This window comes from Pteropus alecto, unplaced genomic scaffold (genome assembly GCF_000325575.1).
Source record: "Pteropus alecto unplaced genomic scaffold, ASM32557v1 scaffold196, whole genome shotgun sequence".
Lineage (NCBI taxonomy): Eukaryota > Metazoa > Chordata > Mammalia > Chiroptera > Pteropodidae > Pteropus > Pteropus alecto.
This window is the reverse complement of record NW_006439717.1, coordinates 996,895-1,024,748: the sequence shown is the minus strand read 5'-3', so window position 1 is coordinate 1,024,748 and position 27,854 is coordinate 996,895. Positions and strand designations below refer to the sequence as shown.

Sequence of the window (27,854 nt, the reverse complement as noted above, 5' to 3'; positions counted from 1 at the left end):
AAACACTATGTGATTTCACTTATATGCGGAATTTAAGGAATAAAAAGAACAAACTAATCAAAAACAGACTCAAATATAGTGGACAGTTTGGTGACAGACAGAGGGGAGGGAGGTTTGGGGGGCTGGGAGAATGAAGTGAAGAGTTAAATACAAATTAGTAGCTGACGGATAGTCGCAGGGATGGGGAGCACAGCGTAGAGAATGCAATTAGCATTAATACATTGGCTAGGTGGAGGGTAAAGGGAGGGAGGGAGTAATTGAGGAGATCATTTTACTAACTATATAGATGTCTAACCAATGTATTGTATACTTGAAACTAATTAAAATTTAAATAAATAAATTTTTTTTAAAAGGGGGAAAAATCCTATGACAGGTATAGCTTTGTGCTTTGTTCTATTTCTTTTGGTCATAGTGTGAGAATGACTAGGACAGACAACTGATAATGCTTTAGAAATGGGCCTGGGGTTAATATTGTTTGGAAAGGGACAAATAATTATAGAGTAGATCATGCATCCTTACTTTAGAGTCTGTCTTTTAACCAGGAATCTGTAACCAATAACATGATATTTTTGAACAAGATTATAAAGTAGAAAAAAAATCTATTTTTGTTTTCCTACTTTCAGCCTTCCTAAGGTACCCCACCCTAATGGTCTCTTCTGTGCTCTATTATCAGTTGTCGATTTGGTTTTTTTGTGTGTGTTTTTCAAACTGTTTTTTAATTTTGTGTTTTCAAAGAAATTTGTGTCTTAAAATATATTAGTATATGTTCTTTGGGGGAAATATGGTTTGGTAGTTAAAGAGTTTTGAAAATACTTTTTAAAAATTCTACTACTTCTTAGTGCCTTTAAAATGCTAATGTGCATTGTGAATTTGTAAGAGGGAGCTATATTATGCTGTTTCTCAAATGTATTTGATTATAGAATCTTTTGGAGGGAAAAATATAGTCTTAATGTTTTCTAGAATACCAAAGCTGTTTTAACTATTAGATATTAGGTGTTAACTGATATTTAAACCATAATTCATTTTGAGGGGGGAGTATTTGCATTTTATTAGGGACTTTTTTGGAGAAGACTTAGGGAACAAAGTAAAATGATGGGAAGACAAGTAGCTATGTTGATGTTTTGTTACATAGGACTGTCCACTCTGCTTATTTATAAGACTTGCCTAGATCTGAAAATTGAGAGGAAGTGTTCATCAATAGAGAGAACATATATTACTCTTCCTCTCAACCATCTGTTTTCTTGTCTGTTAGTGGACTGCTCCCTTGGGTCATATTTAGACCCAAGTGTTCACAAACTTGGTCTAGTTACTTTATGCCACAGCAGACAAGAGATAGAGGGCATATAGCTAGATTCAGTCTTCTGTTCTCTGGAATTGAAGAGGGAGCGAATTAACAAAGATGTAGAACAAAGCCTCCTAAAAGTTGCTGACCTCCATGTTTATCATTTGCAGAGTGTACAATGGTCCATTAAATCATTATAACCAAGAAGCACTTTTAAGAAAGGTAATTCATCTACTAGTCTACCCATGTTTTGTTCTGAATCCTGAGTTTCTCCCTTCTGGTTTTATAGCTTAATGTCATATCTTTTGTTTTTCTTACAAACATTTTTGCTCTAGCTAGATTACTCATTGTCTCAAAACTTGATGTGCATATTTCCTCTTCCATGTACTAGTTAGTGTCATTTTCCCAGTCTAATATGTTCTCCTATATCTTTGTACTTATCCAAATCCAACTAATTCTCTCAAACTTATGTTAAATTAAATTCTGACTTCTGGAAATTTTTCTAGGTAACTGATTGCTCCTCTTTCTGCACCTCTGGGAGAAAGCAATATGGCCTTTGCCCGGGATTATGATCATATCAGATATCGTTGGCTCATTTGGAAAATAATAAAGAGCTCAGTAGGTCATCACAACTTTGCCTTGATAAGCCTCTTGTTTCTGTGATTGTTTAGCTTACTTGTTACTTAGCCACAGGATCTGATTCCATTCAGAACCAACCTGAATCAGGAAACACAGTTCCGGGAGAGAGAGTTTTAAGTTCCTGTTGACTTAGAACCCAGCCAGGGGAAGCCTCCTTCAGTAAATGACAAATGAAATGGTTTCCTGACTGGGAAGTTGTATTTACGATTGATTAGCAGGCACAGCAACCAGGTCAATTTAACTTGAAGAAAGAGATTACCTGCGCTTTTCTGCTCATATAAAACCCTTCTCTTTGGCTGATTGGGTTTTTAAACTACCTTATTTCAGTGTCCCTTGTAGTTGTTACTTCAAGACATAATTGGCAGGTGAGTTAACTCCATTTGGCACCAAACCAGAACTTGGACTTAATGTCATTTAACTGGGAAGCCATTTTTTGTGTTGGTTATAGTATAAAAGAAAAGCAAAGGGTTCTAAAATTTGAACAGCAAGATTACATTACTCCTGACAGGACACTAGGGGAATTATATGAAGAACTGCTTTCACTTTGAGGCCAAATGAAAGCTGACACATACCTGCGGGAAGGTAAAATCAGAACCTTTCTATATAACACTTAAAATATATTCATATTGGTGATTCAATAATAATCATCTATGGACTCAAGTTTACTTTTCTTGTTAATTAATAAAATTTATCTGACTTGGAAAGTTGGAGCCATTAGTTGACTTAAGCCTAAGGCTAATGAAGAGTAGGATATGGCGTGGAACATGAAGCTGGACTATATAAACTGCTTTCGATGGTCATCATAAAATATGGTGGTGAAAAATACCAACAGGATACGCACTTAGCTTGCCTTTTAAATAAAAATTTCTATTTTGTTGAAAGTTGAAATATATTCTGACTCCCAGTAACCTCATGATCTTCCCATTCATCACTGATGGCTTACTTCTCCACTAAAGCTTGGGAAGAAAACTAGAGACAGTTGGTACATGTCACATATATTATTTCCTTCTTAGCTTATAGATTATGTAACAGAAATGCCACTGTAGGAAAATTTAGGGACTAAGGAATTTAGTCATTATGGAACAGAGTAGAATGAAGAGGACCAAAATGTTGACTGAGCCTATAGATGCTTTTATAAGTATTTTTTTGGTTCAAAAAATAAAACTATTAAGAAAGAATATTCCTTCCTAATATTCCTTTTTTTTTTTTTTTATTTTGTAATTCAGAAGGTCCTAAATCACTTTTCTTAAGTCACAACTTGGAGTGACTTGTAATTCAGATATTCTTTAGGTCAGATCTTAGTTGTGGGACAGGTATGAAGATTTAGGAAAAGGTCACTAAAGAGTGGAGTCATCAGAAAACACCTCTTAGAGGAGATGAATAATTATCAAGCTTTGAAAGTAGAGTAGGATTTACATTGGCAGAAAAGATTGGGATAGAACACTGCATTTGGAAGATATGATGTAAGCAGAGACATAGAAGGGACATGTAAGGGGCTCTATGAAGTATAACTAGAGTTAAGGAGCAACATATACATGAAAGTAATGAGAGATGAAATCAGAGACTGAGGAAGAATGAGAGCATTTGATGAAGGAATCTGAATTTTTTTAAGGTTCCATTATTCCAAAACTCTTATGTTTACTGTATTTCCCACAATTATAACAATATTTTTTTAAAAATAGAAATGAAAATCGTGTAACTTTAGCACCTTACTTAACACATAATTTGTCTTCTGTTTCCTCATGTCCCTTACCGTTTTCATATGTAATCTTAATAGTTGTAATCATAGAGTATAATTTTATAATCTTTTCATTTAGAGTTATCTTTTATTCACCTCTGTATAAATGCCTACACTGTTAGTGTTTGTACATGTTTACAAATTTCTAAACAATGGGTCTGGAACATGTAAGATTTATTAGAATCAATACGAAGGCATTTTACTAAATATATTCTGTTGAAACAGACATCAAGATGAGGACAGAAAATTAGAATAATAATTGCTGCTGACATTTATTGAGCTGTTATTGTATGTCAGAAGCTTTTATGCACAATATCTCTAATGTACATAACAATATCACTTATAGTGTTATACTCATTTTAGAAATGAAAAAAGGTAGGCACAGCAAAAGATAATTTGCCGAAAGTCATACTTGGTATTAAGAGACACTTTCCACTATACCATCCTTCCCTTTTTTTGTGTCTTACCAGGTTTCTGTTTGCCTTTATTCTTTAATCTTTGTCTTCCTAGTCCACACGTGTCTTCCTTTAGACATTGCTATCATAATTTCAGAGAGAGGATTCAAAAAAAAAAAAAAATCACAGTTTCAAATGAATATCTCGTCGGCCACTTGCTATGTGGTTTAACACTATTTTTCCTTACCAACTAGCAACTTGAACAATCAACTCCTTGGTAATCTAGGCTGCTGCTGGTCTTTTTTTCCTAAATATATTGTAAAGTATTATCACATCATATGTTATCAAGTATTACTTGAGAATTGAGATGCTTTGACTACTAGAAAAGAACAGGAATATTATCTATTGAGGGCCTGTCCCACAGTACAGCTTATATTCACATTCTAACTTCTTAAAAAAAGCTACTTCAGACTCTTGAAATATGAAATCACATGTGCACATGCTTTGTGAAGGACTTCTGACAAAGAAGAACCCATTAAAATTTTTATAAGATCCAAATTTGATTTAATAAGCTAGTTTTTCCATTCATTTTACCCCAGTTTTTTAGCTCAGTATGATGACCTGTCTACCTAACTGGTGTTTTTTGTTTTTGTTTTGAGCCCAGATGTGTGTACCATACTCTAGTAAGGCCAGTGCTGGGAGTATGGAGTTTTACAAAACATGAAGCTAATAAAAACTACTGACAACTCTCTTTTTTGGTTGTTTTATATGGGAAGAGAGTAGTATCTTCAGAGAAATGTAGGTGTTTGCATTAGCTTTGCTTGGATTTCTACTTTGAGTGGCTAATGGAATTAGAATAAATATGTTTTAAGATTTCAGCAAATAAAATCAAGTACAAATATTTTCTAAGAAAATTATTGAGTGGTTTAGAGCAGGGGTCCCCAGCCTCTGGGCAACAGACCTGTACAGGGACTGGGCTGCACAGCAGGAGCAGGGGGCGAGGAATGAAGCTTCATCTGTATTTGCAGCAGCTTCACAGTTCTATTTTCACCTCAGCTCCACCTCAGATCAGGTATTAGATTCTCATAGGAGCACCAGCCCCTGGTGACGAAAAGGTTGGGGACTGCTGGTTTAGAGTATTACCCCTTGAAATAATTGGCAGTAGAGTTGCCAGAGTTGTGTGTTTATTATACATTATTTTCTAATGCAGCAGAAGTAAACAAATGATAGTTAACAATTCTTTGCTACTGAAGGCAATAGCCAGAATCAGAAAACTACATGTTAATATATTAATTAAAGGGCTTGCTTCAAATAATAGACCAACTGTATCTTAGAGATATGAATGATAATGCCACAGAAACAACTATTCTGAGTATCTAAATTGTACAAAAGCTTTAGAATCAATTGAGCAAATGTGAAGGTGGTGAAAAGTTCTGGTAATGAGGGGAAGAAATACAGAGCATTCAGACATTTACCAGTTCTTTCTTTTCCTCAGTATCAGTGACCCAGCGTTCAAATCCATCTTTTATGATTGAAGAAAGGATATGGAAATTCTCTACACTTATTAAGCCCAGGCTTAATAAGACCTAGCGTCTTTCTGAACAGAGTCTCAGCAATATTTAGCTGAATTTCTTTAGCAGTTTGAGAATCCAAGGTATCGGATGCATATTATGGTGTATTTCCATTCAGGAAAGCCTTTAAAGAACAGTTGCAAGCTTAGTATCCTCTTGGATTGAAGTGAACAAAGCTGCAGCAGAAAGTCCGACAGTCTGAATGAGCCTTTCATCACTCTGAAGGGACTCATTGCTTGCAGTTATGGCATCTAAAAACTGTTACTAAAAGCACAGGTACTTTAGAATCTCTTGGCTACAGGTCCATACTGGGACCACTATTTAGCTTAGGAACAGGAGGAAAACTTTAGCTTAAGTTTATTCATTGTTAGAAAGTTATATTACAGTAAATTATTATTTTTAATTGTAAAAAACGTCTGTTATTTATCTTATGCTTAGCCTACTTTCTACTTTTGAACTCTTCCTACCTTCTCTTTATTTTGTAATGCACGTTTCTCCAACTTTTTATTAAGAAAACTTTCAAAAAACAAAACTTGATAGTACAGTAATCAGTGTATTTGCTGGGGGAGGGGGGGCGTTTTAAATTGCAGACATCATATCACGTCACCCCCTAAATGCTATAGTATGAATGACCTAGAAATATGGTTGTTCTTCTACACAACCATAATACATTATGTGATGTACTTTTAATTAAATTTTATTTTGTGTTGGTGTCAGCCTATCTATAGTGGTACTATCAGCTAGGAATGCCTGGAGGCACTCACCTGGCCTCTTCTACTATGGGTGAGCCAGTGTTGTGGCTGGACTGGCTTGTGGTTCTTATGATTGCAAGATGCACCTTAGCAACAATATCAGGGAACTTTGAAAAAAACAAGATTCATTATTAACAGACCCTGGAAGGTTCATGGCACTTCTAGGGCCACACAGCACTTCCAGGGCCACATAGCAAAGTCACAGAGAGAGAGAGAGAGAGAGAGAGATTGATTGAGGGAGAGAGAGCACATGGGATTCTACCTTGGAGTCAAGGGTTGGATGGTAGTGTTTTACAGGTTCATTCTTTGTTGGTAAATTTAAAACATAAGAGCAGGAACTGAGCGCAGAGGGAAAAATATGGTCACTCAAGTGGTCAGTTATTTAGGTCACCTAAGGCTTTGTGAAAGGATAACTTCATGAGCGAGGTAACCTGGCTTTTTATCTGGTTGTGTAGCTGGCACTATGTATTTATGAGATGGATGTCTTTGAAATGGATATCTCAGCAATCAAAAGCTAATGTCAAGCACTTATACCACATGTATTTTAAAATTTATTCATTTTTGTATTTCAAAGACTTGAGAAAATTTAATGGAAAATTGCAAATATATGTCAAGCTTTCCTCTGAGAAAATATCCTAACAGTGTTGGTTAACCAATAGAGTCCTCTATTTAATGCTTAGCTGACATCAAACAGGACCTTTCAATAGATGTTATCAATAGATGGCGACATGAAAACAACCAACAAAAAGAAGTAGAAGTGCTTACTTCTTTTCAGGGTTTTTTTGGCATAAAAATGTAAACTAATTTTTTAATGGTGTGGTTGTGTGGTTGTCCATGCACTGTCCTATAAATTTCTTATGATCACCAATGAGTCAGTCAAGCAACAAAGTTTATTTAAATGGCTGCTAGTCATTCTCACAGAAAAAAAAAATTGTCATCACAATGTGCTAGCTCATACTGCCACAAAAAAATGTCTGATTGTGATGGTGCAGAATTTTTTTTTCCTAAAAGCAAGGTCAGTCTACGGCCATGCTACCCTGAACACGCCTGATCCTGTCTGTTCTTTGATGGGAGACCACCTAGGAAGACCAGGTGCTGTAGGCATCCAATAAATAAATAAATTAATTAATTAATTGATAAAAATAAAAGCAAGGTTATATGACATTGTACTTTTCATAGTAAGATTGTAAGCTACAAAAAGCTTACCTGTTTACTGAAGTCTTTAAATAAATAGTTTAGAAGCTTTGTCAGAGATGAATTTGTATCTGCACCTTAAGGTGATGAAGCAACAGAAGAGAAGTGATGTCAGACTTGGGGCCCAGCAGCTCCTTTCTCTGTTGTGCTTTTGTTTTCCCCATTAGGTATTCCAAATGCTGCTAGAGTTCTTATAGCAAAATATTGCCAAAGTTTAGGACATGCTTTCCTAACAAGGTATTGCTACCCCACGATAGTTGCATCTTCTCTCCAGTCTAGCACTTTTGGATTGATATGTTAACCAAATTTGTGTCATTGTAAGTCAGTTTATTAACATCATATGTAATGATTATCAAACCTTTATTCTCTGGCACTTTCCTATAAAAGGATTTTACTGCTTGAGGAAATGACCTTGTCTTATACTTTTTTGTATATCTCACACTGTAGTCTTCGTATTAACTGCTTTGTGCTTACATAACTACATATTGAGCTACACTGAATTAGTGTGTGGTTTGTGCGTATGTGTGTGTGTATGGTTGGTTTTACACCAAGAAATAAGAGTGGAACTTTTATTAACTCTGAAGTTATATTCCTATTCAAAAGGAGAAATCAGAATGAATCCCAAGTTTGGAGAAAGTTGGAACATTTTGTTTGTGCAGATATTAATATTCTGGATTTTTTTTCTACCACTAAGCAAAACTGATATAGTAAGGAAAATTATTTGCATCCAGGGGTTGAATACTAGGGTAACCTACTCTCTAGGCTCTTATATAAGGACATGGAAAAGCTTTGCATGCCATTTACCATTTACATTTTCAACAAAGAAAATGCTAATTGTCTATTTGATGTTTTTTTCTACAAAAATCCTACCAGAAAACTTGGATTCTGTATTTTCTGGATTACCTGAAAATGTTTACCAAAACAAGCACAATGTATCTTTTGACTACTCTTTATTCTAAAGACTAAAGTACCAGTAGACTTGGTGCAACTGTGGCAAAATATTGAAGATATACAAATCCTAAATGTGGATAAATTTACCATGCCATGGCAGGTAATTCATTGGAAACAAAGCTGTCCAATTTTATAGACCAAAATATAAAATAAAAAACATATGAGTACATATGTGGATATACGTAATTTCTATTAGGACTTTTTGCCTGAAACACTATTTACCAAGAAATGTGTTTTGAAGATGGCTACTGCCATCTACTGGTCTACCGTAATATATGTCAATAAAAGAGAATTAGGTCTGTTTATTGGAATCCTTAAAATATTCTTTACTGAGGGTAAGGCAGAAATTTTTGTGGTCATACAGTCTTTACTTTGTAGTATGCTTTTAGTGAACAAACTCCATAAGTCTTTCTTCACTATTACAATGTGCTATTTCCTTGTTTCAAGTTTCTGATCAAATCTTTTTTGCTTTGTCATCTCTTCCTAGTTTAATGGATCGAGAAGTGGCATTGCTTGCTGAAATGGACAAAGTGAAAGCCGAAGCAAGTAAGATTGATCTTTAATTAAAACTGTTTCCCTACTGTTGAACTGTACCCCTGAAACTTACCTGGATTTCGTTGACCAATGTCACCATAATAAAAATAAATACATTAAAAAAGAAAAAAGCTATTACCAGTTAGTAAGTACCTGCTTCTCAAACCCTATAACAAAAGCTCAATATAAATGCCTCAACAAGCGTTTTTATATTTAGCTAAACAATCTTGAGCAGTTGTACTGCAGTGGCGAATGAATTTTTTCAGGCAAAACAACTTTACAAGAGCCTGTTTTTAGAATATTTACAAATTTTAATATTTCGAATGTAGAGTTCAATGTATAAAAAGAAAATGTGTCATACTATGCCACCGCAACATCAGCTTAGGAGGATAAAGTCTCTTGTAGGTGCCTATTTTTTTTCTTTTTCTCTAGTGATGAAAGAATTCCTTTGATATAATCAGAGGAGACTCACCAGGTTACCTACAATTTAGTGTATTAGTTCATGTCATTACCTATCGCAGAACTTTGTTTTCTTGATTTGTAGAAGTCTTCACTCAATATCTGTTATCATTAGGTAGGAGAAAAGTCGGTGAATTGAGGGTCAATGGCTAGGGTTCCGTGAAAGCTTACCAAAATAAATTCTGAAGGAATAGAGTCTAACTTAGGTAATTTGTGGTGTTTTATACAGAAGAACCAGATATCTGTTTTTTGGTAATTTCTATTAAGTATTTATTATGTTAAGGATATACAGCTATATGAAATGAAGGGAATGCCAACTGTAGCTTTACAATGGCATTTATTTGAGGCTTTTCAGCAGCAGGTGTTACCTTCATGCATTGAATGCCAGATTTGTAATTAGGAAGGTTGTTTCTTTTAACCTGCCCTCGAACTGGGAAGAATGGAAGTAGCTTGAAATGATGACTCAGTTAAATCATTTGTGTCTGTGGTCATGGGCCAGAGGAAGCAGCTTTGAAGCAGAGTTCATTTCGATCCATTTTAACCTGAAATGTTGAATACATAGCAGAGATGCTATCCACTATTTTTTGGAGGTAAGATTTCATTTAAATTGAGTGGTACATCCTAACATTCCTAAATGTAACAGTTTTAGTCCATTCATGTACCTGTGTGTTCTTTTTGAAGATGAAGTTTCAGATAACATCTAGTAAGAAGACGTCCTTTGAACATATTTCAAGGAGACTAATATAATTAACTCCCATCACCGAGCTTCAGCCAATTATCAATTCATGGCTAATCTTATTTTCTCAAAATCAGAGCTACAGTTTTACTTCATCAATTTTTTAATCTGTATCTCCTTTCTCTCATGCTAAAAATCCTGGTTCCTGATAATACTAATGTAATTACTCATTTTCCGGTACTGTCAAGAAGGTGCTTCTTTTTCCTTTTTATACATTGTAGTTTTATTAATTTATATGTTCGTAGTACTTCACAGTTCAGAGTTTTTTCACTCTTTCATATATAATCTTCATGTCAACTATGAGGTGGTTAGAGTTTCCTAATTTTTTTTTTTCACTTTATAAATGAAGAAACTAGTTATTTGGGAAAATATGACTTGTCTAAAGTCATATAATTAGGTGCTTTGAATTAATTTTATGTATAGAAATCTTTACTTGACAAATTTTCTCCATATTAAGATCTATAATTCTAGAATGCTGGAGCTGAGAGAAAATGAATTTGATACAAATGCTAAATAGGTTATATCTTGGGAGCCAAACCAATAGATTATTTGTAGCTGTTGGGCCTTGGTATTGAGACTTTTGTAGGCTCGTTCCTAACTTATTGAGAAAGTATGCCCTTACTAATTAACCTGACATGGGTCTGAGCATGTCATACCCATGGGTGGCATACTTAGCAATCAGGCTAAGTAAACTTGCTAAGGAGGTTTAGATCTCTGTAATACCTGATGTAGCTCTTTGAAAATTTTATTTTTTTCCTAATATAAATGTGGCTAATTTCACAATAGATTACAGGATTCTGTGTATAACAAGAATTGAATTTGACTGTATGCAACACGTGTGGGCTAAATACACGTGAGTTTATTTTTCTCTCGTGAAATGAAAAGTCAAGAGGTAAGTGATCCAGAGCTGAAGGGCATCTCCAAAATGACATGAAGAGACCAGGCTTCACTGTCCTACCCAGCCATTCTTAGAATGTGTTTACAATCAAAGGTACCTCCTAGGGCTCCAGTTGAGGAGGAGCAAAATGTGACATGCCAGCTAAAACTCCTATAAAGAACTTTGCTGTAAACCTCACCCTGTGAGTTCTGCTTAGATCTCAGTGGCCAGACTGTATCACGTGACTGTCTTATCTGTTGCAAAGCCAAAAAAAATGTAGATTTTTACCTAAGTAGGTTGGTACCCAACAACATTGGACTTCTGGTAGGAGAATGGATATGCAGTCATTAACAGTCTTTGCTACAGTACACCCCTCAGCTACCCAACATCCTTCTTTTTTCTAAAATGAAAACATACTCACCTTCTCCTCAATAGCATCACCTCCAAAATCTCAGCTAGTTAGTATAGTCAGCTGAAAGTCCAAGGCTTCCGGAGAATTTTAGATCTTCCAACAGGTCTGGATATGGCACACTGTAGTCTGGGGTCCCAGAAACTAAAAGAAAAGTTAAGCGCCCCCTCCTCCAATATTACATAGATAAAGAAGAGATAATTATAGTAAAAATTCCCATTTGGAAAAGCAATGATCAACTCTTACTGGACAAGAATAGCAGAGTCCCTGCCCTGGTGGAAGAGAAAGTTACTTGGTTTATCTGGTAGCCCTTAGTTCTGTTTCTTAGGAAGATTTCTTATACCCATGTCCTCTGTAGCCCCTGGCTCTCTAAGATTTTTTTTTTATTGTTTGTTGTTCTCCATGGTCATATCTGAGTTACATGTCTGGGAGCATGCCAAAGAAGATGCTTCTTAAAATGCTGTAAACAACCTAAATATCTATCACTAGGGAACTTGGTAAATAATTGTGGTATATCCACATAGTAAAATACTATGTGGCTGTTAAACAGAGGGAGATTCAATATATTAATAGGAATTGAACTTCACGATATATTAAGTAAAAATAGCTAAAGTAAAGGAAGGACCATGTATATGATATACTCTCATATGTATAGAGAGTATAAAAAAAGGGAGAGGGGTGTATGTTGTATATGTATAGAATATATTTGGAAGTATACTTAAGAAATTGTTTACAGTGGTTTCCTCTGGGGAGGGGACCACAAAGTCAGAAATAGGAGGGACACTATTTTCATTTCATACTCATTTATTCTAGGTGAATTTTTTTTGATCATATGTGCATATTTGTTTTAATTTACATGCTTCTTGATGAAATTTTGAATAGAAAAAAAGACATGATTTATGCATGTTTATGATTCATAAAAAGTATTTACTATTTAACTGCCTTCAGAGTCCCTCAAGAAGGTGGAAACTGAACCTTTGGTATTTTCATTTTCTGGGTAGGTGGGCTGCTAAGCCTTTGGCTGTCCACATACATACTGCAAGACCTATACTTCCAGTTCTTCTTTATCCTGTTGAGCAGAACGTAAGCGTCATACTCCTTTTCCTCTACAGTGGAAATTTTGCTCAGCCGACAAAAGAAAGCCGAACTTTTAAAGAAGATGACTGATGTGGCTGTTCGAATGTCAGAAGAGCAATTGGTTGAGCTCAGAGCTGATATCAAGGTAAAACTTCCTTCTCTTTTCTGCCTTTCTTCTTACCCTCGGGACTAAAGTAGCAAATCTCCATAATTCATGGCCATATCAAATATATTGAACTCATGATCTTCCCTTCTGAAACCTGGCCCTCTTCCTGGTTCCCTTTCTCTGTAAGTGGTACTGTCATCTACACAGTTGTCCAAGCTGGAAACCTTAGGAAATTTCTCCTTTCTTACATGAAATCAATCAGCAGACCCTGTCCATTTGGCTTCCTACTGAATCTCACATCTGGCCTTTACTTTTGAGCTCCACCACCACCATCATGATCAAGTTACTATTATCTCTTGCTTGCACTTCTGTAATAGCTTCTTAACTGATTCCACTCATCCACTTTGCCACTGTTCCACCCTCCCAGTTCCTCCAAATCTGTTCCTCACGCTACAGTAACCTACTTGCAACTTTCCGTTGCTTTTAGAAAAAAGACTACCATTCTTAACACAGGCTGTAGGGCCCTGCATGGTCTGTCTCTGCCACCATCTTCATTTCACACTATACCTCTCTTGTTTTTTATATTCCAGCCATATTAACTTTTTCTTTCCACAGACATACCCTGTTGCCTCCTAGAGGGCTACTGCACATGCTTTCCTACCTGTGGAAAATCCTCTTTTCCCTCCCTGCCACTCTCAGCACACATAATCACGACCTACTCATCGTTCTGGACTTTTCTGTCATATCCCCCTATTTTGTGCCTTCATAGCACAGTTATATTCCATGTATGTTTAATTACTGTATCTTTCTCACTAGATTGTGAACTTTACAATGGAAGGAACTGCTGTGTCTCCAGTGCCTAGCATAGTAGTAGTTTTTCAGTAAATATTTAAATTGTTGGTTGGTCGATTTAGATTTTATAGAGAAAAATGAGCAATTTGAGATGTTGATTTTATTGTGATCTATTTAACACTCATACATTTTAAATTCTTAAGAACAGCGTTTCTGAGACTAAGCATGGGAACCTGAGAGAGGTGGGATCGTCAAGGGTAGTTGTAGACACTGGTATTCTAAATAATTGTTTATTAAGCATGAGCTGTATGAACAAGAAGAGTTGGCCTTCCCTGCTCCTGAGCCCTTAACCTCTGTTCCTTTTCAATGCATGTGATTCATTGCCATATATGAGAGGAATACTTGCTGTAGAAGCCATGTGTAACAGCCTTTGTAAAATAAAAAGATAGATGGAAGATCATCTAAACCCTTACAGATGTCCTTGTTATCATTTTGACCTAGTCTGCCACACAAACCTATGTCATGTTGTTATTCTCTCACTCCTTCCCCATAGATACTGTTGGGGGTGAAATAGCAGAACAACATAAATTTTAATTATCATTTTCTGATTAACTAAAACTGTAGTACTAAATTTTTGGAAAGTCTTCCTCGCAAAAATAAAAACTAAAAAAATAAATAAATAAAACATTAAGTACTCATACTGAAAAACAAAACAAAATAAAAAAGATAAAGTCTTCCTTGCATCGATGCCAGTCAGTCTCATTCAGCTGTCTGGGAAAAGCCAGAATCCCCTTTGGAATTAGATGAGAATTCTGGCTCTCATAAGGCTTCATCTGTTTCTCTTCCCACGTGGTCAAAAAGCTGCTAGAAATATTTCTGCAGGCTGACTAAGGATCTGTTGTTTCTCTCCATGTTTTCCGTGTACTGAAGTGGGTGCTATGCAATTTAAATGTCTTATTTCCAGATCATTTTATTTCCGTCATTCCTTTGGCTCAACACACTCTAGAATTTGTTTCAGAATTAATCTCAGACTGATATTACGTGTCTGAAGGCTTTGTTACAGAGGTTTATGTGCTTTCCTAAGCCACAGTATACTCTGAAGCTTTAGGGCTTCAAGGCCCAGAGATAATTTTTATTTCTCCTTTCCCTTCATTACTTCTAGATGCATCTCAAGGATTCTGATGCATTCAGTTCTACTCCTTGAAAATCCAAAACAGCCAGTGAGAGGACTGCTCTGAGGAGTTTGATTCTTCTAAATTATATCTAGACCTTTAACTTTTCTTTTTCTCTTCTTTTCATCTGAAAAAAAAAAAAAATGATTCCAGGCTACTTTAGAAATTGTTTATTGAAACAGACCTCCAGAAACACCTTATTCCTGACATGTTTCTAGTCCCACAATTTCTGTATTATAGTTAGTTTCTGACTAAAGGGGTTGATTACTTCTCAGCTCAGTCTGCTTAAAAGGATTAAATTATTTGCAGCATAAACTTCTCATTTGTAAAGTTGACTTTTCACATGAATGATTTTCCATCTCAAGAAATCATTTCTATTTCAAGAACTAACAAACCCTACTTTATAAAGAGGTGAAGTGGGTTTCCTAAGGAAGTTCCTATTAAGAAACACCAAACCATCTATTTAAATGAAATCACTGTTGTAACTTAATGAGCATTTTTGCTGCCTCTGCTTCTGTATAAGATGGGATGATATGGAGAGTAGCCAACAGTGGAAAGATGGCCCTCTACTATAAATTCTTTCCTTTCTCTTAATTATACTAAGTGGGTTTTGACCATCATGTAGCATTTCTTAAAGCTCCCAAATAGACTTATCTTTGCGCTCTTAAGAAAATGACTGAATTTTATCAATCACCCAGCATTGGTAATATGTCCATTAGTAAACTTTGAAGCAGTAAAAAGAAGACAATTGAAAATAATTGTTTCATCTGTACATAGCAAGCTATAGATTCCATGTGTACTGTTTGTCTCACTTGGAGGCTTTTCTTTGCCCTTTCTCCAGCATTTTGTTAGTGAACGTAAATATGATGAGGATCTGGGACGAGTAGCCCGGTTCACCTGTGACGTAGAGACCCTAAAGAAGAACATTGATTCATTTGGACAAGGTGAGATGGTGAGAGATTTAGGGCACTAGAGATGGCGATGAGAAGACTACCCTCTACTAAATAGAAATTAAAGTGCCAGTTGGCTTCTCCACTGATTCTTCTTTAGCGCCTCTTGTGTTTTTGTTTGTTTGCTTGTTTTTATGAAAACTAAGTCTGAGATCCTTAAGAAGTCAGTAGACTTGGAAGCTTTAAGCCCTGAGCATAGATATTTTCTAGCTCCCTAAATTTGCAATATATTTTCACCATTCTTCGTTGAGAGGTATATGATATGCATTATAGAGAACGTGGGGCTCTGGAGTCAGACCAAGTTTGAATCCTTGCCTCTACACTGACCTTTTGGAACCTCATTTTACTTCTCTCCAAAATGAAGATAACAATACCTGCCTTGTGTGGCACACAATAGTTACTTACATAACAGCTTCAAAAGGGTTGAGGTGGGGATCACTTCATAGATTATACAAATGTCCATCAGGTAGGCTCTTCACCTGAAACTAATATAAAATAATATTGAATGTCAACTGTAATTGAAAAATGAAATTTTTTAAAAGGGGGAGGTGTGCCTCTAAAGCGAGAGTTTGTTGTGATACCAGTCAAACCCTCAGCTCAGCTCCTTTGTTCTTTCCATCTCAGTATAAAAGCGAAATGTTGGACCTAGGGCAGTGATTGTGAACTCAATGTTAGTCCAGGCTTAAAACCAAGAAAAAAATCAAGGGGGCAGTTAAACCATTGAATTCTGACAAATTTTAAATTGAAAATGTTAATATATTTCGGCAAGATTGATATTTTGAATTTAGGATGATTTTTGCAGAAAGAACCTTAGGAAGATACATGTTTATTTAAATACTAGTTCTGTTCATATTAACTAACTTTGATTATTTATACCATGCATCATTCAAATTTTTAGAAAAAGATTTAGCCCTTACCTTTTTCTTTCTTTACAAAGTCTGTACGTTAGAGTGTTCTTTGCGTAGGAAACTGAACATATGGCCCATACTATTGTTCCTAGGCTTAGTCAGCTGCAGGAGCCATAGCCAGGAGTTTAGGTAGTAGAAATGCCAAGAAGTCATTACTTGGTGGGGGGATGTGTCGCTCTGATCTTAACCTGTTATTCCTGTCTCTAAGAATTTCTTTTCAAAGCAGTGAGGATTTGGAGGGAATGAAGGAGGAGGGCAAAGGGAGATTTTCTTTCTTGTTACCCATTTTGTAAGCTTTTCTTTAGAATTACTCAAGTAGATGATTCTTTATCTTAAATTGCTCATTGTGAAATGGAGAAATAGGGAAAACCTTACCCTTAATGCTCTTTCAGCATATGATGACATATTTCTCATATTTCTATTTCAGTGTCTCATCCAAAGAACAGCTATTCAACCCGGTCCCGATGTAGTTCAGTTACATCTATGTCCTTGAGTAGTCTTTGTGATGCCTCTGCTGCTTCGTCTTCCACCTGTGCCTCCGCTCCCAGCCTTACAAATGCTAACAAGAAAAACTCGGCACCAGGAGAGACTCCTGCAGCCATAGCAAACTCCAGTGGCCGGCCCTACCAGCCTCATCGAGAGGTAACCTGGCTTCCCCACTGAGCTAGTTAGGAAGAACATTACCAGATTGTCACCGTTTAAATGCTAACAGCTCGGTACATTACCTTCCTCTCTTTATTCTCATTCCACACCTATTTTCAATCCCTCCAGCCCCAGCTAGTTCCAAAGAAAGCATTTGGTATATATGTTCCAAACCATCAGCTAGTTTAGATTTCCTGTTGCCAAGACTGCTGACTTTCTGATGTTGGCAGTGATCCCAGCTGTTGTAGGTAGTATTGCCTGTTAATTAGTCACACTGGGAGTCATGTACCCATCTCGAGGTAGACAAGCACCACAGTGGCAGATTGACCAGAGTGCATCTGATGGAGCAGCTCCCTAGAAGCACAATGTAGAATATATCAGGTAGAGAGAGAGTGCACCTAGTATGTGGGGAGTGAACACTGGAAAGTTGCAGAATAATCCAAAGTTTATTCTCCTTGGTTTGATAAAGATACCCAAGAGGAATTCAAGGCAATGTTGTCAACAATTCTTCAGAACTATATTACATTGGAATTGGAGGATAAAAGTAAAATCCATGCCATCAGCTTTCTGGATTATAATGTGAAAATGTACTACATGTCACAGCAACATGATCTGTGGTTCATGATATATAGCAAAGCTAATCATAATGATGTTTATTTTAGTATTCCAAATGTTCCTTATCTTTATAAATGGCGTATGATCTGCAAAGTTCAGACGTGTGATAAGATACTTGCCCAATTGAGTCCTTGTAATAACTCAAAGAATGTTCTTTCTTCCTTCTTTGGCTTGTGCCCAGCTAAAGAAAACCCTTCAGTGGAGAAGAGCCTAGAGGTGAAAGGTAGAAGAAAAAATAGTGAAAGATTTATTATCTCTGATGTAGTGGCTAGGTTGAATTGGCTGACAGAATTCTCTGAGTCTTGAGAAATAACTGAGTCCTAGGCACAGAATGCTACAGTTATGCTGTCAGAAGACTCCTATAAACCAAACTGGAATGAACAGGGTACCATAATGCCAGAGTGCTTTGAACATTGTATTCTTTTATCCTTAGGTATTGCCGGGGAACAGACGAGGAGGACAAGGCTACAGGCCACAGGGCCAAAAGTCCAGTGACCCCACGAACCAAGGGCGACATGACAGTATGGGTCGTTACAGAAATAGCTCATGGTATTCATCTGGTTCCAGGTATCAGAGTGTGCCACCACAAGTACCAGGAAACACTAGTGAATGGGGCCAGGCTCACTCTGCAGGGACCAATGGAACTGGCGCCAGCATGGAGCCCAGCCCACCCAAGCCCTCATTCAAGAAGGGGCTTCCCCAGCGCAAACCCAGGACCTCTCATTCTGAAGCTGTGAACTCTTGAGGGAAATTCCAGTTGGCCTCTCTCCTCAATCCCATACAATTCAACTTGGTATCTGGACTTTAGAAAACCTATAGTTAGATTTAATAACAAAAATAAGTTTACATGTGTCACTTTTTATGCCATTCTAAATGTTTTTGGTTTCTTCTCTCCTCATTTCCTCTTTACCATTTTTGGAGGCAAACCTGTTTTTCCCTCAGCCTTTCCCAATGATATGGATTGATTCTGATTGGTCGTTTCCACCAGGAATCATAGGCAGCTGTAACCAGGTTTCCCAAGGGTAAGCAATGTTCTTCCCGTGGCACCAGGCCTTTCAGTTTCCAAAGAGGCCTTCCTCTGCAGCCTCCTACTGTTCAGCTTCTCAGGAGGAGACAGATCAGAGCTAGTCCTGTTGCCTTTCCAGTCTGAGCAGAAGCCACATATTCCTGGCAGTTTCCTTCTAAACAACAGTGTAACCAAAAGCAATGAGAGGATTGAGTGCTATACTGAATTAGCCAGAGACAGAGAAATTTAATTGGTGAAAAAGAACACTATGAAATATTTGAGAATCTGCCTCTCCTCCCAGAACATGCCTAAGACTGACACTCAGATCAGGGTTCCAGCCTCCTGCTTGGCACCATAACTTAACCTGCAGTTTCTTCAGTGCCCAAAGCCTTGTTTCCTGTTACTTTAGACTACAAACCAGTCTAGGGAAATCTATGGGAAAGTAGCATTTAATTAAAGTTTAAAAAAGGGAAAAAGTTTCTTTGTTTCAGTGTTTGAAGATTTTTGTTGTTATTCTCCCTCTTTCCTGAATCTTATTCTGATCTTGAACCAAATTTATAGTAATATAATTAGTGTTAATCTAAGATGTATCCATCAAAAAATCGCCACAGTCAGTCTTTATAGTTGAATAAATAAAAACAACTGCATAAATGTTCCCACATTTGTTTCCTAGCAGCAAGTGACTTCATTTCATTTTCTGTTTTTCTTTGGGTCTCATGGGATAGAAGTATCTCGGACAGCTTATTTGGGGCTTAAATGAAGGTATGATTCCTAAATCGTTTGTCCAGCACTTAACTTCAGAAGCAAATTAAAATGTGAAAGCCAGGATGAGGAAATGTAGCTGTACCTGTGGGAAAGATTCATAGGTTAAGGAATGGTGACTTTCCAAAAGAGAGCTCACCAGTTTAGAAAAACCACAGCTGCTAACAGCTTTCTCAGACAACCAAAGGTTATATCAGCACCCCTCTCCTCCATTGCCTGTTCCTTGACAGGAGTAGTGAATGTAACAGTATAATTGAGCTCTAGTATGTAGCAGGTGGCATTGGTGCCAGACCCCTCCACCCTACCCCCACCCCCAGCATCTATGATTTAATAACAGCAGAGCTATTTATTTCTCCAACATTTGTTCTCTCAAGTCTGAAGCCCAGACTGTAAGTGGCAGTGGTGCAGAACTTAGCTGCCTCAGGGTTTCCCCTGGCTCCTTGGCTGAGGCTGAGCTGCCAGGGTTCAGGTTGGTTGAACAGATTGAGGGAGGGAAGGAGGGAGTGGGGGGCGGCGGGGAGACAGAAAGAGGGAGAGAGAAATTCTTGGTAATGAAAATAGTAGTCGAGCACTGGGAAGCCATTTTCTAAAGGGTTCATCACTTCATTTTTGGAAATTTGTCCAACAACACCATCAGCCTGCTGGGTATCAGGAAAAAGCCCTGCTTTTCTGATTAGGTGCTTACCTCACTTTATAGGAAATTTAGAGATTGAAGCAACCTTGAAAGATTATGAGGTCTATCTCTGTATCTAGGCAAGACTCTTTAATCACCCAGATAGATGGGAAGCCACTGTTTGTCAAAACTGCCTTGAGGTCAAAATTAAAATCTCCTTATAGAAAAATATTTGGAGAGTTTTTTTCTATGACCATAAGAAGTTTGAAAATTATGAAGATTTTTCTACATTTTGTTTATTACAAAAGTAGTATCTAAAATGTCAAATAATACTGAAATGTAAAAGGAAAAAGTTGAAGTTCTTCTGTCTTCCCAATTCTATTCCCCAGGGGTAATGACTATTAATTATTTGGTATATACCCTTGTAGACCTTTTTCAAGGCATGTATATGCATATATACATGGATTTTTACTTCTTGTTTTTATAAAAAGAGATCATACTGTATGAATTCTACAATTCTTTTAATTAATATGTCTAAAACAATTCATTTAGGATCTCATAGATACTCTGCTCCTAAATTTGTCATTTGTCTTTCTTAAATGAAGAGAAGTTAGGTTTATCTTAATGTTTGAATTATGCAGCCCATTCCTTGCTCCCCATAATAGTTATGGGCTTCCCAAGAGAAAGGAGGCTCTGAACCCTAGGCAGCGCTCATTGGCTACTCATCATTTTACCTTCCCTTTCCATTTCCTCTTAGGAATCAATGTCTTGCCCCTTCCTACTAGAGATAGGACTTGAAACTTCAGGTTGTTTAGCTCTGGCAATTACATGCCACTTGAGAGAGAACATTTAAATTAGCATGGCTTCATTATGAACAGATACCTGCTAGGCCCTTACTTACGCAAATTCTTAAAATTCACTTTTTTTAAATTCATTTTTTAAAAAGTTTTTTTTTTTAAGGTATAAAAGAATACATCATGGAAAGTAAAAAATACAGAGATTTTCCTTACTAGCACACATATATCATAAGGATTTATACCACTTAGACCTCTTCTCATGTCACTACAGATAAATACACCTTGTTCTTTCTATAGCTGCATAGATCCCATTGGATAAATTTATAATTAGATTAACCAGTCCCTACTGATGGTTTTCAGTTTTTTGCTATAAGTATTGCCAAAATGAGCATCTCATAATAACATATCATTCTTCATTTGTGAGAGTATATCTTTAGGATAAATTCTTAGGAATGAAATTGCTGGATCACATAGTTATTGACAAAGTACTCTTAAAAAGATGCATAGATTTACACTCTCACCAACAGTATTTGGAAGTGTTGAGCTAGAAGCTAAGGAAAGAGAAAGATAACTAAAATACAGCCCTTCAAGTGGCTGATAAACTAGTTGGGGCAACTGAGACATACAGATAAAATAATACAGAGTAATTGTGATGCCTAAAAGAGCCATCCTATCTTCTGTGAGTAAAATGGACGAAGCACCACTTTAAGGGCTGGGTCCTATGTTTAAACTAGAACTATACAAGGGGTGATCAGGCATTTGTTCAGTAGTTTATAGATAGGGTAGGGTGAACTTTGGTTTTAGAATCCCAAAACAGGGTACGGTCTTATGAGTATGAATGTATGTGTGTGAGAAAACAGGATAAGTTATTTTAGGCTGGAGTGACCTGGAAAAGCCAGATGCATGGTTATCAATCTGTGAATTAACTAACCTATGCTAGGCACTATGCTGAGTTCAGAGGCAAATATCGATAATTCTAGCTCTATTTTTCAACCACTTTGCAGGTAAAGGAAATAGAGCACTTAGCCCTTCCTTAAACTCTTGGAAGCCATGCCTCATGGCTAGGCAGTGTGGGAGAGTGGAAAGACCCTGGACTTTTGAGACACACACTTGGATTTTAATTCTAGCTTAACAGTTTGGTAGCTATGTGAGCGGCTAACCTTGGGCAAATAACATCTTTGAATCTCTTCCTGAACTGTAAATGGAGACAGTGGCAACTATTTCATGGAGGGGCAGTAGCTGGCCAGGTGTCCAGGTGCTGCAGAACAACACCCCGGTGTCAACTAACCTGTGACAAGTTGAACATTCACCATAGCTCCTTTGCTTTTCTGTCTCTCCTGCCCTGTAAAAAAGTATATGAAAGACTTGAAAGACCTTATTAACCAGAAAATAATTCAGTCATCTTGTTTATCTTGTGGCTTTTCTCTGAGTGCATATCCCCCCAGCATGGTGCCCCTCTTGTACCTGTCAAAACACACCTCTGTCCCCAGTTTCTGAGCTCTCTGGATGGAGCAGACCAGATGTTGATGGCACTGACCCGGCTAAACAGTCACCACCAGTTTAGCAGCATGCAGGAGTGAAGCGGAGGCCAGGGTTTTCCAGGGAGAGCCAGGCAATGTTATTTCCATACAGGTGCTGAAGGAGTTCTATTACCTACGTTGCTACTCCTTACTAAGGAGGAATACTATCTGAAGGAGATTTTTCTGGTGAGGAAACTCACCCACCATCACTACTGCCAGCACAACTGTTCTTCAGCCCGCCCGCCCCTTCACTGCTGTCAAAACAGCAGGAACAAATACCGCCCACTCTGACTTCTCAGGGAAAAGTCAGGTCTCCTTTTTATGTCTCTCTTCAACAACCCAGTTAGGCTTTCTCTGTAACTTGATTTCAAACAAACCCATTTTCTGGGCTGCAAGAACACAGACTGAGATGGAGATTTCTCAGATTCATTCCCTTGCCAGCTCCAGGTAGGATGGTGGTAGCCTGCCCTCTGGTAGGCAGGGCCTGCAGTCCAGGCATGAAGTTCAAGTTGCTGTTCACAGCGGGCACTCACTAAATGTCATCCGACCACTCATCAAAATGACCATGCTGCCCTCTTTCCATAAGCTGTTTACCAAAGAACAAAACAAAGCACCCCAGCAGTATGGCACAGTAGCAAATTGCTATTAACCTAGTCAAATCTTGGTTCAGACCTGATTCCTCAACTACTAGTTATGAGACATAAAACAGTTTATCTGTTTATAAAACCATGTACCTCCCAGGATTCACTTGATTCAAAGTTTATTGTGGTTTACTCACACTCTAGCTAGGATCATCCACTAAAAGAAAAAGGATGGCCTAGAATTATATAGACAAGGGGTAGCCAAGTACCGGAGGCCTCAAAGTATTCCAAAATATTTTATTTTAGAGGGGAAGAGGAACCTTCTGTGAGGCTTCATCCTGAACTCATTTTCCATGGTTCTAGCACCCAAGGCCAGAGCAAGCTTTTAGGGGACCCTTTAACAACGATGGCTATCACTTCTAAGCTCATTTCACAACTGAACTGATGCTCTGAGATTAACACCCACCCCAGCCCCACCCTGCTGAAGGTCACCCAGTTGGTCAGTGGCAGTTAGAATTCTAACCCAAATGAGTCTGACTTGAAAGCCTGAGATTTTTCCCACCACATAACACAGCCTTAGAAGCGGAGCCTGGCCACACTGGCTGAGAGAGCCAGGCTGGAGAAACAAACACCTGGGAATCTCCAGAAGAGGGTGGAGAGAGTGGGAAGAGGGGAGGAGATGGGAGGGGCCCCTGGGCTCTGTTCCTAGACAGCCACCTGTTCTCACCCACTGTGACTGACTCTGCCTATGCCTGCCGTTTGGGGGCTAGGGGCTTTATTCATCTTTTGTGCCTTGAGCGTTTTTTATCCCCCTAACTTTGCTCTTCCCTTCTCTCCTTGTTCCTTTTGTAGATAATACTCCTACAGGCCTCCCACGGCAGCTCCAAAACAGCCTCCTGAGTTTCTTCTTGTTGACAATGGCTCTGAACAGGGCTCTCCCTCAATCTTCCCCTCCCTGTGACTCCCCACTGTGGCTGATGAGTTGAGAGAAGGGGAGAGGAAAAGATTACAGTGAGGAGGTCAGTGCTCCATGACTTCCCAGTGCTCTGTTCACATCAACTCCTCCCCAACCCCCATCTTCCTATCTCTAACCAGGTCCCTGCCCCTTCCTGTATTTGGAGGTGGGGGGAGGAGGTGGAAGGAGAAGACAGGAAGACCTGAGGGACTAGGTAAAGATACAGAGATAAAAAGACTTGCTCAGGGTAACCACGCTGGTAAAAACTACATATCCCTACCTCTGCTTCCACATTTGTGAAACGAGTGTAAATAGCATCTACCCTGCCTATTGCACAGGGCTCCTGTAAGATTCAAAATCAGATAATAAACATTAACATGATGTAAATGTCACACATTGTTCTAGGTCCTTTAATTCTCCTAACAACCCTCTGAAGTAGTTATCCCCATTTCACAGGTAAGAAAATTGAGCCCCAGGAGGGAAATCACACGGCAAGTGGCAGAGCTATAATCAGACCTAGGTAGTCTGTTTCCCAAGTTGATGGCACTGGTGCTATCAACCATGGCCTCAACCTGTCTTCAAATTGAGCTGACTCCCAAATAACAGCTTCTCCTCAGTAGAATGTCTAAATGTCTCCCGGAGGGGCATAGATGAGCGGGTAGGGGCGAGGTTACTTTGCAGCCCAGGCCTCTGCGGGGTTGGGGGTGGAGGTGGAGAACCTGATCTACAGACTTCTTAGGCTCATTCTTCCTGGCAGTGAGATTCCAGGATTCAGAGAACTGCGGGAAGAGGATGCTTCCTTTTCCTTCCAAAGCGCCAACTAATTTTAATACAGGTGTCTGGGCTTTGGCCCTCATCTCGGATAAAGGGTAGGTGGAGCAGGGGACACTCCTTTCCGATGCCGGTGACTATGATGTGTTTCCTAGAGGGGTGGGGGTGCTGAGCCTCCTGCTTCACTCGTTTGGGAACAAATTGCTGTTTTGGCCCCAGCGGCTCCTCTGGGCGCGGGCGGTAGCCGCGCTCGCCACAAACCGTGGGAGGGAGGAGGAGCGGCGCTACAGCGCCAGGCTGGGAGCATCGACGCAGCACCGGAGACGGGCAGGAGACCGCCCCTTGCGCCCGGCTCCTCTCCGCCTGCCCCGCCCCTCCTCCCCACCCACTCACCGGAGGGGGGCCCTTCAGCCACCTCACCCCGTCTCCCCCCGGCAGCTCCCCCTTCAGCTCAGAGCGGAATTCTTGAGGACCGAAAGCGGGCGGAGAGCGAGGAGGCTGGGTCCTCCTCCCTCCCCGCTCGCCGTTATCTACGCGCACAAGATTGGGAAGTTCTTCCAAGTCTGACGTCTACCTGTCCCCTGTATTTGCAACCTGACCCTTTAGCGCACCCGGGGAGCTGCAAAAGGTGACGAATAATAGACATAAAAATTTAGGGACGAGACATAGGATCTAGCTCCCCCCCCACACACACACACACACTCTCTTTACATCCCCGGGGCACACACGAGGAGAGTCTGAACCCTCTAATTCCCTGCCAGCTCCTGCCAGCAGCGGCTTCTCCTCGATGCATTTTCCAGAGGTCGAGTTGAGGTTGAGAAAGGCTTAGATGCCCAGAAGCTATGTTCAGACCGCCCCTCCCCAAATCTCCTTTTATATTTCTCCTGTACAGTTGGCGCCCCTCAAGGGCCCCGACCTCCGCCAACTGCCGGGCCTTCACTACCTCCGCTAGTTGCCCAGCTCCCTTTCCCATTACATTTTCCTCCAGGAACGAATCCTCTAAATTTTAGTCTAAAACACACCCCGCCTCCCCCGAGCTCTCCTCAGGTCCCTCCTGGGGAAGACAGGCAGCGAGGCTCTCTGAGAACCCCCAGCTGCAGGGAAAGACGCCTCATCCCTGCGACTGAGTAGCCCGAGCAGGACCAGGCGCTCGTCAGTGGTTCTCCGAGGGGGTGGCTTTGGGCGGCTCGAGTGGCAGGAGTAGGAGGGCCGCCGCCTCCCTACCCCCACCGAGGTCCCTAGGGGAGGGAGATCCCTCGGTGGGAGGCCTGTCCCTTTAAGGAGGCGGCCCTGCCTGGGTGTGCCCGGTCTCCATGGTTACCCCGGTGCAGGCGGCGGGCGCTGGAGAGAGGGAGGCTGCCGCTTCTCCCCGACAGACGGAGAAAGCTGCGGGGACCCGGCGCTCAGCCGAGCTCGAGCGGGAGCAGACCTGCAGCAGAAACGGGAGCCGCAGTCACCGCCGCCGCGAGCTCAAGGTGCTTAGAGCGCAGCCGGCGCGGAGCCGGGAGCCCAGGATTCGTGGGCGGCCGGAGAGCGAGGGGCCGCGCGCGATGCTCCGGGCCCCGACGGCCGGGACGCCTCCAAACGCGCGGACGGCTGGAGGGGCCTGCAAGCCGGGGGAGGGCATTGCCCCCCGACGGCTGCGCTAGGGGGCGCGGGGCCCGGAGGAGGGAGGCCGAGTAGGGCTCCCTCCCCCGGCGCTGAGTCCCCGCGCCCCGGAGGGATGGGGCGGGCGGCCACGGCCGCCTAAAATGCCGGCCATGCGGGGACTCCTGGCGCCTCAGAACACCTTCCTGGACACCATCGCCACGCGCTTCGACGGCACGCGTGAGTCTGACCCTCGACTCTCCCGGACTAGCCGTTCCTTTCCGGGGTTCCTGCGGGTCTTGCACCCCACATCTCAGCCTGCCGCCCTCCTGCTCTCACCTTCCCTCCTTCCCCCAGATCCCCGCTATTAGCTGGGACCACCGTCTCCTTCCAGAAGCCGTTTCACACAAAAGTTCGGAGTCAGCACTGTCCCAGGCCTGGCGAAACGGCTTGAAGTCTCCGAGTTTGGGGCCTGGAATGCCGTCTGTTCGCTGGGGCGCGAACCCGGACCCATCCTATCCCTGAGTCTGGCGCTATCCCACCGACCACCCTGGAACTGGTGGACTGGGGGATGAGGCGGGGGGCGCGGTGCTCAGGAACCGCCTTGAGGGCTCAAAAAACAGATTTAGAAGAGATTTTAAAACGGAGATAGAGTAGGCGGGACCTAGGGGCGCACCGTTTGGTCAAGTTCACCTCACCGCCTGAACCCACCAACCTAAACCCACGTACGGAGTCCGCTAGTTCCTAAAAAATAGGTTTGGGGACGCCCACCAAGACTGGGGAAGTTTGGAGAAGGAGACCAGAGCTTCTGGATTGTGAGTTCTCAGTCCCTGAGCACCGGGAAAGTCGTGAAAAGCCCCTTCCCCCTTCCTCTTCCCTCACAATCGCCCCCAGTGAGGCTTCCCAGCCCTCTGCCTAGCGACCTCCATGGTCTCTGTCTCCTGATAGGAATCGGGTGGGAACCCATCACTGATACCCCCACCCCCACCCCACCACACAAACACACAGGCTTCTCCATCTGCTTTGCTGTGTGCTTGGCTCCTGCAGCCTGCTGATTCAGCGCCCCCCCCCCCACTCCCCAATACATTCCTGGCTCCAGGCTATGGTATTCAGCTACCATTCTAACACCCCCATTCTCAATGACATTCACTAATTCCTGAGCCAGGTCACCCAGCTGGGGCTCAAACAGAGAGTGCAGAATGGATGATGGCCTGGACTGCCTCTCAGTCCAGGTGGGTCACAATGGGAGGAGCCAGACAGCCAACTTGGGTACCTGGCTGGTGAGTGAGCCTGGCAAAGGTAGGGTTAGGGCTGAAACTGGCCTAGAGCTGGTGGTGCAGTACTCCTTTGGGCATTCCCAAACCTGTCCCTTATCCCAAGCTGCTCAGGACACACTACAGAGGCATAATGCCCACACAGGGCTGCGTTCACCAATCTCAGTGTTCACAACTGCCGATTCTTAA

The 27,854-nt window shown here is 40.6% G+C and overlaps 2 protein-coding genes across 6 annotated transcripts in view; both read left to right on the top strand.

Moving 5' to 3' along the window:
- The window catches only part of SPATS2 (spermatogenesis associated serine rich 2), a 90,842-nt gene extending 71,376 nt beyond the window's left edge, over nucleotides 1-19,466 (top strand). For all 4 annotated transcript variants that reach the window (XM_006916805.3, XM_025050281.1, XM_006916806.3 and 1 more), the window contains 5 exons: nucleotides 9,010-9,068; nucleotides 12,650-12,759; nucleotides 15,526-15,628; nucleotides 16,970-17,184; nucleotides 18,233-19,466. In XM_006916805.3, coding sequence (XP_006916867.1) covers nucleotides 9,010-9,068; nucleotides 12,650-12,759; nucleotides 15,526-15,628; nucleotides 16,970-17,184; nucleotides 18,233-18,544 — 799 coding nt within the window. In that variant the 3' untranslated portion in view covers nucleotides 18,545-19,466. The remainder of the gene's footprint in view (nucleotides 1-9,009; nucleotides 9,069-12,649; nucleotides 12,760-15,525; nucleotides 15,629-16,969; nucleotides 17,185-18,232) is intronic.
- A 7,056-nt stretch (nucleotides 19,467-26,522) lies between these two features.
- KCNH3 (potassium voltage-gated channel subfamily H member 3) overlaps nucleotides 26,523-27,854 on the top strand; it is a 17,250-nt gene continuing 15,918 nt past the window's right edge. The window contains exon 1 of one of the 2 annotated variants that reach the window (XM_006916804.3): nucleotides 26,523-26,631. In XM_006916804.3, the coding sequence (XP_006916866.1) occupies nucleotides 26,556-26,631 (76 nt within the window). In that variant the 5' untranslated portion in view covers nucleotides 26,523-26,555. Of the gene's footprint in view, nucleotides 27,207-27,854 lie in introns of both variants that reach the window. The other variant, XM_025050294.1, reaches the window with a different exon arrangement.